Source organism: Ischnura elegans, chromosome 2 (genome assembly GCF_921293095.1).
Source record: "Ischnura elegans chromosome 2, ioIscEleg1.1, whole genome shotgun sequence".
Taxonomy (NCBI): domain Eukaryota; kingdom Metazoa; phylum Arthropoda; class Insecta; order Odonata; family Coenagrionidae; genus Ischnura; species Ischnura elegans.
In genome coordinates, this window is record NC_060247.1 from 25,907,077 (window position 1) to 25,920,686 (window position 13,610).

The 13,610-nt window shown below is 37.8% G+C and overlaps 1 protein-coding gene across 1 annotated transcript in view; it reads left to right on the plus strand.

Annotated features, from left to right (window-relative positions):
• Positions 1-223: 223 nt before the first annotated feature.
• LOC124153493 overlaps positions 224-13,610 on the plus strand; it is a 30,872-nt gene continuing 17,485 nt past the window's right edge. Inside the window, exons 1-2 of the mRNA XM_046526694.1 lie at positions 224-623; positions 7,983-9,236. Coding sequence (XP_046382650.1) covers positions 561-623; positions 7,983-9,236 — 1,317 coding nt within the window. The 5' untranslated portion in view covers positions 224-560. The remainder of the gene's footprint in view (positions 624-7,982; positions 9,237-13,610) is intronic.

The window sequence follows — 13,610 nt, forward strand, 5'->3', positions numbered from 1 at the left end:
TAATACGTAAATACAGCAATATATGCAGACGACATTGGCAGTCAATTCCGATTGGCTGTTATCCTGACGTCACGCGATTGCCACGCCACGGTGGCCGGGGTAGCGGCGCTACCCCGCTTCGCCGCGAATTTCTCCCCCCCTCACCTACAAGTCTACTCGCCGTGACATGACGAAAGCAAGACATGACAGTGGACGATTGAAATTATCTTTGATGCGATTTTGTTCATTAAAGATGTATTGTGGTTGTGTGGTGTGGTGTTAATCGGTGTTGAATTTGTTGATTTAAGTGTTGAATTATTTTATGTGCGTGTCCCTCGTAAATGGTGCAATGATTTCTCGCATTCTCAGGCATTGGATTTAATGAAAAACATTTCACTTTCAAAATAAGTACCCCCATGATGAGACGGATCATCGGCTTTTTCCTCATTGAGAGTCACTAGCATACTAAGAAGTAAATCACTTGATATTTGAGCTGTTGAATTCATTAGTGTATATAGTCATATTTAATGCGTGTGTCAGCTCCAGTCTGCATGGCTGCAATATTTGAAGAGCATTAGTCGATGCCTGTTTTGCTAAGGATGGAAGGGGTATGCTCAGACAATGTGTTGACAGAAATAGAAGAGGTAAGTTTTAAGAACTCCTTATTTTCCCTTTGGTGTACTAAGCATTGATTTTTGACGAGTGATGGAGTTGATATTATTGAATTTTCTTCTTGAGAGTCATCCTCTTGTGTTTCAGCTAGCATGGAATTGGTTGTTGTCTTAAGTTAATTACGCGTGGTCAATGTCGACTTTTCGTTTAATAAAAAATGCAAATTGTGTTTGAATTAAATGGATATTAATCTTACCAGTCATGAGACAGTGACACTAAATTATCGTATCTGATTTATGTCTCATTATATGTCAGTTCTGTACATAGGTTCTACATCCTTGACAACTGTGAATTCATCTGGTGAACAGCTGTGGCATCCCCGATTTTCACATGTGCAAAAATAACTATATCACTTGAAAGTAACAATATTTTCAAATCAGGAAGATGCTTGTAGATTCTCTCTGGATCGCATTGTCGATCCAATGTGTCTAGTATTCGTCTCTTCAGTTTGATGTAGCTACATATTTGATTTGTTCTCTTGCATGTGATCAGATTCACGTTCTAAAAAGGTTTCAAAGGAGCTTCAAAAACAGTTTGATCTGGGCTGTTCAATATTTGCTTGGGAGTGTAAAAATCCATCGGCCCTTACGACGTTATTCACCAGCTCCAGTTGAGGTCACTATGAATAATCGAGAAGCTTAGGAGATACTCTTGAATTCTCGAAAGTTTATCCTTTTCAATTAAAAATACATTGCCTCATTAGAGATTAGGCATTTGTCTTGCTAATCGAACATAGTATAATTTCTGAACTGCTTGTTTTTTGTGATCCATCTTTGATGCCTGCTGGTACTTCCGATTCAACCGAGCTTATAATCACAGGAATTTTCATTCGAAGTCTCCGAACAGTACATGACATGAAGTTTTTCAGGACTCTTACTCATGACCTTGATTGACGTATTTGTGTAATCTAGAAGCTTGGTTAAAAACTAGCACGGCCAGTAGCTACTTTTCGTACCACGTTCTTTGGAATTTTTACGGCCCGTCCAGCCAAACCATTAGGCTGAGGATATTGTGGACAAGATGTCAAAAATGTTTTCATTTTTGCATTGAAAATGCACTGCATTTATGTCATGAATATTTGCTCAGACATAGAAAACAGTTAACAGAAGCATTTCATCACACTTGAAGGAAGACCCAACACTGACAACCAGAGTCGTGAAAAGGGATTTTTACATATTTTTTTAACAACAAAGCAAGCAAACCTAGAATTTTATTTTTACTGGTGGTGGGTCGTACCATAAGAAATATTATATTACAAGAAATAATTTAGCTTGATTCACATATTGCCTCAGGTCTAAATTTGATATTTAAAGAACCATGTTTTTGACGCAAAATTTTCTAAAATCTTATGAAACATCTGAGTTTATAGAATTTTCCATATCCCCTAGGATATTTTTCAATTAGTATTTGGAATCCTCATGACTTCTATAGTAAACCTGCAAATTTTCATAAGAACTGGATGAAAAGAATGGTTTAGGCAAATTATTTCCTTCTGGAGGTACAAGTGCCTCTGGAGACCGCATTCATTGAAAAACTGCAGTTTCACCCATACTTCAAATGGTGGTGAAGAAATATAGTAGAGATAGCCAAGAAATATTTTACAGTGTTTGATTCCTACATGGAAGGATGAAAATTGCCAAGTTTCGTCAAAATCCAAGTCAGTGGGTGTAATGCCTGGATGAACTGACATGGAATGACATTATTCAATTTCTTTGGACTGACCTGATCCAAGTATGCAGGGTAGTGGTTCATTCAACGTGAATCAATTTGGAGTGTATCTTTAACAGAATAATTTACCATTCCAAGAAATCTTCTAAAGATCTCTTTGTTGCCTGGTTCTGGCATCGGCGTTATTGATTCACCTTTGTTGGATCAATTTTCAGCCCATCTTTGGAAATAATATGTCCCACATAAATAAATTCATTGTCTTTTCATCGAATTTAAAATCATTATCGATGGCATGTTGCTGTACTTTCATCAAAATCAGGCATTGTTCTTGTTAATTTGGGTCCGCAATATTTAAAATCATCCAAAAATTTAATTACATATGAAATATTACCTTAAGTTTGCATGACACTGTTCTGAATAACTTGTGGAGATGATGCTTCTACATATGACAATCTTTGGAACTCAGATCTTAAAAGGGGAGTAATAAAGGTACACTAGTCTGTAATAGAGCTTTACCTGCCAAAATTCATTCTTCTTGTACATATAGGACACTGAATATTTTTTTTACTATTCATATGAACTGCTACATCATCTGCTGTGAGCATCTTGAAGTGTTCTTTCATAATATTTGTATGTACTTATTTTAACCTTTCGGGTCAAGACATAGGTGCAAAGATCTATCCTTTTTTCAACAATTACTGTACTATTGCCCTTTGTGTTGGTTTATCTATATAGGCCATTATACATTGTCTCTCTAATTCTTCCAATGTACTCTTTAATTTTGGATCTACTGCAAATGGAAATTTTTGGTGTATGGGCTGCTTGCTTATCAGTGGGCTTAAATTTGGTATTGTACTCAAATGATAATGTTCCTACCCCAGCTAACCCATTTTATAATTTTTCTTGATGAACTTTTGTAATTTACCAAAATTATCAAGTCTCTTAAATAATCGTAGTTCATTACAACCTATTAATCCCAAAAAGGATTCAAGGCATTGACAACCAAAAAACACATTTTTCTCCATAATCTTGAATCTCATGAAATCGATCAATCAACTTGTTAAATTAGTCTCATGGGGAAATCTCTATATGTCAGTAAGGAAGCTGACTCTTTTATTTCAACCATTAAGTCATCAACTATCTTCTTTGATGTAGTATAAATAAATTTATTTCAGCTCCAATACCCATATTTAAAATTTTACATATTAATTACTAACCCTCGTATATTTACCTAGCTATTTCATTATCCTCTCTTTTTCTGAGCAGTTATGGTAATAAATAAATTGTCTGCATCAAAACTTTCATGAGATTCATTTTCTGCTTTGTCTTCTTTTACCTTGTTAATAGTACTTTTTCTGCACACCATAACAAAGTGATTTCTCCCTTTCCAATTACTGCATATGTGTCCTAATGTAGGACATTTCCTAGGTGGATGTGTATGTCCACTACATTTTCACGTTACCATTTGTTAAAGTGACACCTTGGGTTACTCTCGAAATGATCCTCGCTCTCTTTTACTTCTATGACACTTTATTCTTCACACTTATACAAACTGGACTCTCCAGCCCAAACACTCTCCGTGTTCCTCAGCTCACTCGACTCAACTGCCCTTACGGCTTCTCGACGCGTCCCCTCGAACCACCTCAGTTGGTTCACGGTCACTCCCTCAGGGGGCAGCATCTCCCAGGGGGGGGACACGCCGCCTGGCGGCGTTATACATTATCACCATTACCAGTTGAATGGAAATGCTTCCTTGTTCCATGCTTTCACTCGGCAACGTAAATTCTTTCACCAAATGAGGTGAGCACAGCACTGTGATAGGTTCTTCTCTGATTGTGTGAGGGAGAACTAGAGGCAAATCAAATCCCTCGATGCAGAAATGCAGGATTGTTGGTTGTGTGTGGTAGCTAAGCAATGTTATCACAAGTGCGTATCGGTCTGCTAATTTTATGTAGCCAAAGTGTTACTGGTTAAAAATCACTCACTTCTGATCAGTGTATTTTAGGTTATATTTCATCTATAGTATGTACCACCCAAACATATATGAAGCTTAAAATTGGTGTAGAAAGATTTGGTGCTTTCCCAGTGGATAGACTGTGTGAAGAGTTCTCAGGGTCACCACTGGGTCAGGAACTGCATTTCTGCTGATGTTTCGATGTCCGACTCGGCCATGAAGGCTGTGAGTAGGAGGCACAGCTGAGTTGGACATCATCAGCAGAAATGAAGTTCCCGATCTGCTGGCGATCCCGAGAACTCTTAAAATTGATGTTTTGAGCCAGACACATTGACTTCTCTTGTTTCGATAAGTTTTTCATATGGACAATGCTGTGAAGTGAAGTGCTCTATCAATACTGTGCACATGGTATTTATGGTTAAGCTTTGAAATACACTGAAAGTGGAAGACTCTGAGTGAACCCTGAGTAAGTGAGTAAGCTATGAAATCAACATTCATATTCTGTTTACAATAAATATCAAATTCATCATTCTTGATCAAGCACTGTGGCAGAAGAATATTTTCCTTAGCTTGGCGGTAAAATGAACGTAAAAAATCATCCCTTTTCCATTGTTTCAAAATTTCAATGCATTTCAAGGAAAGAAATATCTGCAAATTATGTGGCATTGAGAGAGAAGGAAATAATTGAGAATAGCTTCGGAGCATTGTATGAATTTTATAGTGCAATATTTGAATAACATGTAAAAATTTGGTTCTATTTAGTATTATTTAGTGTCCCCATCTTGGAAACAGGTTTTCACAGTCCCAATTCTCAAATGGTTGATGATGGAGAATCCTATGTCTCCCTAACATGGTTAATAGCTCCTCTATTGTTTTCATACCATCGGCTGCTTGATGTTGGGCCATTATTGCCCATTTATTTTCCTTATTTTTTCATTGGTTAGTCAAAAGGGCCCACATTAGCTGAAGTCTAAGATGCTATCTAATTATCAATAATAAATTTTGTCTCCCTTACAGATTTTAAAAGTTTTCCTCGGAAAGCAAAGCATCTTCACTTTGTCAGAATCAAGCCTGTTGCATTTTACATCACATATTTTTTCTACCAATCTAAAAAGTCTTTCATTGAATACAGTGGATGGCGTATGGCAAGAAACTTTGGCTAATATTTTCAGCCTTGGATAGGAGAAGCAAGCCTTCCAGTATTCCCCAGTGAAGGAATTTGGTAGTTCATTCATCTCTGATGAATAAGCTTCTACTTCAGCTTCAACAGTATTTGCTGTCTTTGGGTACCTTTCCAAAGATGTCACTGTACCTTGACCATATACCTGTCACAGGCTCATTAGGCTGAATTTGCTCCTCAGGATGTGGTGTGCCACTGCCTTCAATATAATCTGGTTTCACTAGGTGCAATTGCAATCACCTTACCTGCGGATTTTTTTTGCTTCCTTTATTAGTTTCATCTTCACAGTCTCCTAATGACTTTGGTTAGAAAATGGCTAGATCTTATATTGTTGAGTAAGAGAACAACAAAAGTCATCTTCAATATTCATGAAATGTTTGGACAGTGTTGCTAATAGACCATTTTTAAATCCCTGCTAGCCTTAACCTGTTGGAGCGGGCTTCAATTCATGTTCAAGTAAATGCATCACTGCAATTACCTTGAATCAAATAACATTCATCTTTTGTTAGGACTGATAATTATGCCATAGAATGCAGACTTGAGAAAAAAACCAGGTACAGTACACTCCCAATTATCCGGGCAAGTGATGGGGCGAGGTGGCACGAATAATCGAAAAACACGGATAATCCAAACTTTATTTTGATTTCCTTACAATTTCATAATTTACCTGACGCAAACAATCTGTTATTACTTAAGCACATTGTCTATTATTTTAGATTGCTTTCCGGAATAGTTAAGAGCTTTCTCTCCACGTCCGCGATCTTTTTCATGGTGATGACGTGATTGTACTTGTATTCCTATTGCTACAAGCAATACCTGGTTTCCGAAAACCACGCGCCCTACCCGTGTCTGGGAGGTCACGGAGTCAGAAATGTGGTTTGCACGAATGCTTCGAAACCACTGCGCGACGTCGGAAACTACACTGACAGGCACCATGCCGAGCAGTCGCGTCTAGCATAAGTTTCCCGTGATACAACTGCTGTGGGACGCGGATCCGTAATCACTGAGCCTGATCCCGCACCGCGATGCTTGGTAAAGAGAAGCACGGAACTTCCGTGAAGGCAAAGGGCGCACAATTACACCATCGCGCAGTAGCGGTTATAGGAAACCAGGACTTGAGGCAAATTGTCTACGCAGGCGAGTGTCTGGCTATGACTTATGCTATCTCAACTTCAACTTCCCCCGCTGCTTTCACTTCTACTATTCCCTTCCTCTCCGGTTTGACTTTGACTGATGACAGCGTAAACATACCCGAGCGCGACGAAATCTTCGGTTCCTTTGGACCGTATTCAACCGCATGCGAGACCACGGCAATAATTGCGCATTTACGAATGATTAACCATTGAAGAATCTTCTAAAATTAATCTAGAGTTTTTTTCCCGCCGCTGATCGTCGTCTACAATGCTAGAGCAGACGCCCAAGCAAACTTGAAACATTCCTTGTCAGCAAGTAGATAAAATAATTCCACCCTAAGAAGGGGATTCCAGTGAAAATAATTATTCCGGCGTAGCATTGTATTAAAAAAGACGCAAATTTCTAGGTGCTTTTTCGTGTGATTTTATTTTTTATAAAAATCGCAGAAAACTTCGAAGGACCGTGAACTAATTCACGGATAACCCGAAACGCGGATAAACCGTAGCCGGATAATCGGGAGTCTGCTGTTCTTTGAAATTTGCCAAGTAAATGAACTTACCTTAGACATGACTATTTTTTCAGACCTAACTTGCAGGGTTGCTGCATCAAAAGCTTCGAGTATAGAAATAGTATTCACGATCACATCAGATGCTGATTCAAATGTGATTTGTTTCTTTGATTACATGGCACAAAAATTAAAATAATTTTTGGAAACATGGTCACTTATAAATTTGTGGTTTTAAGTACGTACTGCTGGTAATGGAATTGATTTTCCACCTTGATAATACTCATTTTCGATTCCGATTCATGGCATAGAATTGAGGAATCAAATCCACCCATCACTAGCACATACAATAGGATGAGGTTTTGATGCGGGTGGATAAAATGGTGTTGAAATTGTGATATGTCAGGAGAACTGGAGCACTTCAGCACCTTGGTCTTGGGTAATGGTTAAGCTTGGAAATACGGGGAAACATCATGACCTTGGTTATAGATAAAAGGCAAAATTCAGGCATGCAGAATAGCTGGGACTTTGTAATATTTTTGAAAGGACCATGAATTCTGTGAAGATATTACTAGGAAGATTAGAGTATTGATTGCTTGAGAAAGACTTAGTTTTAGAGGTTGGAGAAGTGGAGAAGGAGGTATAGGTTTGACCCTTACGGGAAGATAAGTTTATAATGCCAATTATCCATGTACAGTTGTTTTTTAATTTATTTTTTAAATATTTTGATGATATTTTTTATGCTCTTCTCTTGGACTATGTTTACAAGCACTTTACTTCATTAACTACAGAGGAAATATATTCATATTCCCTCTATAGTTCAGGTGCTACTTACATAATATTAAAATATTTATGCTATTTTTTAATTATCTGCCATTATTTTGTTTCAGAATTTGCAAGATATTGTCAAAGATGATGAAGAGAGTATTGAAAAATTGGATGACGAGGAGTTGCTGGAGGAATTTGATGTTGTAGATTCCTGGGAGGTGGATGGTGATGATGGGTCAAGAAAATCTGACAGAAGATCTAGAGGTAGTTCTTATTCACGAAGAAGAAATGATAGATCATCTCGAAGGGATTCTTCTCATGACAACTACAGAAGTCGTAGGAGCACCTATAAAAGACCCCGGAGTAGAAGTAATTCCAGGTCAAGAGACTTGCGGGATCATCGTCGCCTTTCAAAAAGATTGAGTGATGTGAAAAGTGATGGTAGACATTCTGCTGAGCGTTTGAAAGAGTCTCCTGTAGGGTCTTTACAGAAAGTAGAAAAGTTGCCTGATTTAAAATGCACTACTTCTGTGGAGACAGGTGAAGTGAATGTAGTACTCTTGACAGAAAATAAAAATGTCTTAGTTCCTCCAGGTGAAAAAGAACCTATTGTAGATGATGAGTCACAAAAAAAGAGTCCGTTATTATTAAAAAACCCTTTTGCATTGGCCAGGTTGAAAAGGAAACGATCCCTTTCTGCTGATAAAAGTCGAGTTAGAGATACGACTTTGTCACCCCGGCACAAAACAGAAAAACACAGAAGAGAGCCAAGAGTGGTTGGTGTAAGAAACAAAGATAGAAGCTTGTCTCCTTACAGGCCAAGGTCAAAGCATAGGTCTAGTCCCAGTTTGCGTGATAGAAGAAGTATTAGGAGATCTATCTCACTATCTCCAGAAAGGCATGAAAGTCGCAGAGTGTCTGGTCGCAGAAATCGGGAAGGTGGGAGATGGCATGGTAGGTCTCGTGAAGGAAGTGTTTTGTCAAGGGTTTCAAGCAGGTCATCATTATCATTTATTTCAAGTGATGAAATGAGCCCAAGAGATCACAACAGAAAACGATCACCATTGCGGGCCAAGGGATGGAAAACCCGTGGACTTACCATAAATAATGAAAATTTCATGTCGAGTTCTGCAGATTTTGATCAAAAACTGTCACTCCTTTTGAAAGAGGGGAAGCAGAAGCAGTCTTTTGCTAATGACTCTTCAGCCTGTGCACCTGTAGCATATAGTAGTGGCAGTTGGAGACCAGCAGAATGGACAAATACAAACCCGTCACAGGTACCAAATAATAATTATTCATGTGACGTCTCTGTGAAGCCTGACTACAGTGTTAATCCAAATAATTATTCTGGATACCCTCAGGAGCAGTATAATCAGGTAAGTTTTGTAATTATTTAATTTTGTAAACTTATATTCTCTCTAGTTTTAATGCATTGACCTAGAATTTAGGCAGTCATTGAAGCTGCTTAGAAAATGTATAACAATGGTGTATTTTTCATTTTCAATAATTTTAGTTGAGAATTAGGTTGCGTAATGGAAGTAGGGATTTAAAATTGGGGATTGAATAATTGAAATTTATTCAATTCTTCATTATCATCAAGTCTGTGATCCTAAGATTAGTTTGAGATGTCTCGTCTTTTCCTTGAAATTTTTAGAAGACTTCTATTTTCTCCCACTCTTCTTCCTCATTACTTACTCAGTTGATCTATTTTTTTTCATCAATCTTTGGTAGCACCAAACTTCAAATGCTTCCACTCTTGGATTCTCTGCCTCTGTCAATGCCCAATTCAATTCTTGCCATTTCATTCTTAATTTACCTAATATTACTTTTTCCGAGGTATGAACAGGTGGAGTAAAAGTCACTTTTCTGAAAGTGAAGTGATTATATAATATGTGCATGGGACATACCTACTTCTTTGTGTAAATCACATGTATGTTATTGTAGCTCTTAAGTTTCTGGGGTGTGCTTAAACCCTCTAGTGTGGCTTCAGAATAGCAATAGAAGTTCCCAGTCCCTGAACTTGTGCGAAACAACGACTGAGTCCTGCCAAATTCAGGCCTTGAGCTTGTACATACATCATACTGTGTGTGTGTCAAGCTTTTTAATTGAGAATTTATATGGCTCATTTTAAAATTTATGTACTCTCAATTTATTATTCACGTGGGATGATACTGTTTGTTATTCTTGTGGGATGATGTTGTTTGTTATCCTTCCCTATTCTCTCTTTGGAATTTGTTGAATAATTATCATTTTGCTAAAAATGTTAGGTAAATACCTGATCTAAGTCATTGACGTCTATCAAATAAAGCACAGTGAGCGATTTAGGTACCTATGTATAAAGAAATTTACGCTGAAGGCATATAATAAATTGGATGCACATACTTCATTGTAGACTTGGAGGGTTAATGAGGTGTTTTAGCATGTTTTCCTTTGATTAGAACCTGTTAATCCCATATACCTTACATGGTTGTCAAGTTAAGGCCAGAATAGTTATTACCTTTATTGTTCTCTAAAAGAGATTGGTTCAGTTCATTTGCTTCATTTAACTGAGTTGCAGTGTGCTTGATTAAAATAGTTTGGCATATTTTCCCTAGTTTTTTAACTATTGGTGCCACTTACTGAATATACTTCCTGGCGAAACTTTGTTTCTTCTAATGTATACGTCTTGTCTTGTCTTATGTCAATCGTCTTGTCTTAGCTATTTTGTTTCATTAATTGCCTTCAAATTATATTCAACAGGGTCAAAAAATAGGTAAAAAATTTCAAAGTATTTTTCAGAGGTAGGGAAATGGCAAGATAATATTTTGAATATGATCATATTCTGATGCTTAGTGGTTCTTCGGGTTAACTTTACAATCAAACTCAAGTAATTAGCCTCTTCCACTAGAGAATTCTTTGCACAACCTGAGCTTCAGTTTTTGCACTATCATGAAGTGTAATAAATTTAGCATACCTGACTAGCACCTGATAATACTAAATGAAACCTGAGTCAAATAGCATTTTCTTTTACAAGGGCATCAAAAAAAAAAAACAAATAATAACCCAGAAAAACCTTTATCCAGCGTCACCACATCACACCTTTTGCTAACGCATTTAGCCCCTAGGCAATGGCACTGATTTAAAAACATTGAGAAATGTTACCTCTAAGTTTGTGTCGTAGTTGGGGCAATCCATCAAGGCTGAAATATACCACTTCAATCACTGCAACCATGGACAGGTTTCTCAGTGCCTTCCTTCTGATGGTGCCCTTACTAATTGATGCGACGTATTGTAGGCTTGTTATGGTATATTGATCTGACCCCACTGCTTCTTGCTGACATTGCTAATTCAAATTCTTCTGCCTTCTGTTCTGACCCTCAGAGGTTTTATTTTTTTCCATTTATTCTACTGTTTATACTACATCAGAGAGTACATATTCATATTTTTGGGAATGGAAATATGTATGCTTATTTCCATGGCTTCCAGGGAAAGGCACTGCAAAATTCTACTCCACCCTTTTGAAGAGAACACCCTTGTTATGGATTCTTAATTACCTTTCATAGAAACCTTTTCTACATGACAGATACTGCAAATCTTACACTGTAGTTGCCCATCCTTCATCGCTCTTCCTAGTAGTGTAGACAAAGTGCTCTCTAACTTTGTCTAGTTTGTTTATTTACACTGCATTAACACTAGGTATTTTAACATGGATTTCTCCAAACCCTTTATATATTCAACTATGGATCTTGAGATGACCAGTTGTATCCAGTGCAACTTGCCAATTGACATTAAAACCCTACTAACCGCAGTGAGTCCCTCTGTCATCCATAACATCTCGCTCTTGTTTAAAAATTCTCAATGTTGTTGCTCCTCTCAGCTATCTTTCCTATCAATTAATGGTCCAATATATTCATCTTAGGCTTTTACCATGTTTAATGGGCTATGCCTAGTGTTTATTGCTGCATTCTTTTAGCTGTGTTAATTTTTTTCCTCCATTTGACAACATTGACAGAAAATTTCATTTTGTGCATTTTTAGTGATTTGTGTTTGATGAAATGCATCTCATTATCTTAGTCCACGGGTCGGTTTGGACTCACAGCAGCACCTTCACTCCCTTAGCTTGCTAAAAAATGATCCAGACTTTATCATGCACCATTCATTGGGCAGGTAATATGCTGTTGAGCACACGGAGCATTTTAAAGGTCACACTCATGGCTTGGATGTGCATTTCACGGTGCAGATGGCAAATGCTGTGCTGGATTGAAGTGGATGTTGATCACCATAATGGCCATCCACAGCACAGAGCTGTTGATGGCATGCATTTGAAAGTACTCATTGAAGCCCATTGCTATTTTTAGTCTGGGCAATGTGCTGTGGATGGTACATGGTGAAAAGTTGGGATGTCTGAAAGCAGCCCTCGAAGTTACTCACTGAGTCTGTTTTTGTCAATATTTGGGGTATGTTTTCTGAAGGCTTGGGCCTCCATTGATGAAGAACTTCCTATGTTCATGATATTGTGAATTTCTGCACTTGTGCATTCATGCGCGCATTATGTACATGAATACCTACATATTTCAACTGGGCCCTTATATTTTACCAAGACAGGGAACTTAAACTGTTTAGGTTTAGACTATGTATTTGTGTCAAAAGATAATATTAGCAATGCTGACAATCCAATATCAAAGGCTGTTGAGCCTATCTCCTTCCTCCTAAACCATATTTGAAACCTCATTTGAGTAAGCAGGTTGAAAACGAGTGGTACACCATTTTCAAAGTTGAGGTTCTATTCAAGCCCTGGAAAAATTAAACAGCTTTAGGACATTTGGTGTTGAATGGCTGATTTCTGCTGATAGCTAATGTGTGGAATTCTTATCGCGGTTCTACTCCAGTCGCGCAGTATTTTAACTAAAAGTTGTGTTGGAGAATATGTGGTGTTGAATGGGGCATTTTTGCTGACAGCTGACGTGGTATGTACTTTCTTCTTGGCATTATTCCAGTCATGTAGCATTTGGTTTCGAAAAGGTGTGAGAATTTGCAGTTTTTCGAGTCTAGCTGGGAGCAAAGAGGACCCTCAATTGTGTCCCTAATATGCTAGTTGTTCACTGAATACCTAAATTAAGAGATGTATGAGTTTAGGTGAGCTAGGTCTGCTTAAGTATTATAGTTTATTTGGTTTCTGACTTCAAGACGCGAAGAGAATATGCATTTCATTTTCAGTTTATCAACCTTGTTGGAAGAGGTTTTTTGTCCTTAAAATTCATGTATTCAAAGTGATCGTGGAGTATCTTGAATTTTAGAGTGCGTAAATGTCAGGTGATTTTTGCTTCTGAACTGGTGCTATTCTTGATGGTATATAGTTCTGTGGCATATGGTGGCAGATGAATTGCTGGAGTAGGGATATGGTGATGCCTTAATTATTGTGGTTCTAATGGATAGAGGGTGCCTCTTCCTTGAAGTGCAGCTTATAGTGAAGACAAGGACTTGGTGATAAGGTGTGGCAGATTGACTTCAGAAGAATGCTGCTGATGCATTGGAGGTGTATCTACAGGTGAAGGGAGTCATGGATGTTCCTGCAAGTGAGTGGTGTCGACACTGCAACTGGGTGCGTGCAATAATTTCTCAAAGCTGCGGACCAAGTTTCTGTTGAAATGTGATTTGGAATTTTATTACTGGATATGGGTAATGAAGTTTTCTCTTTGTGGTGGTGGAAAGTGAAAGTTAAATGCTAGTGGCTAACGAAGATTGTGTGGTGAATTTTAACAGTATACTTC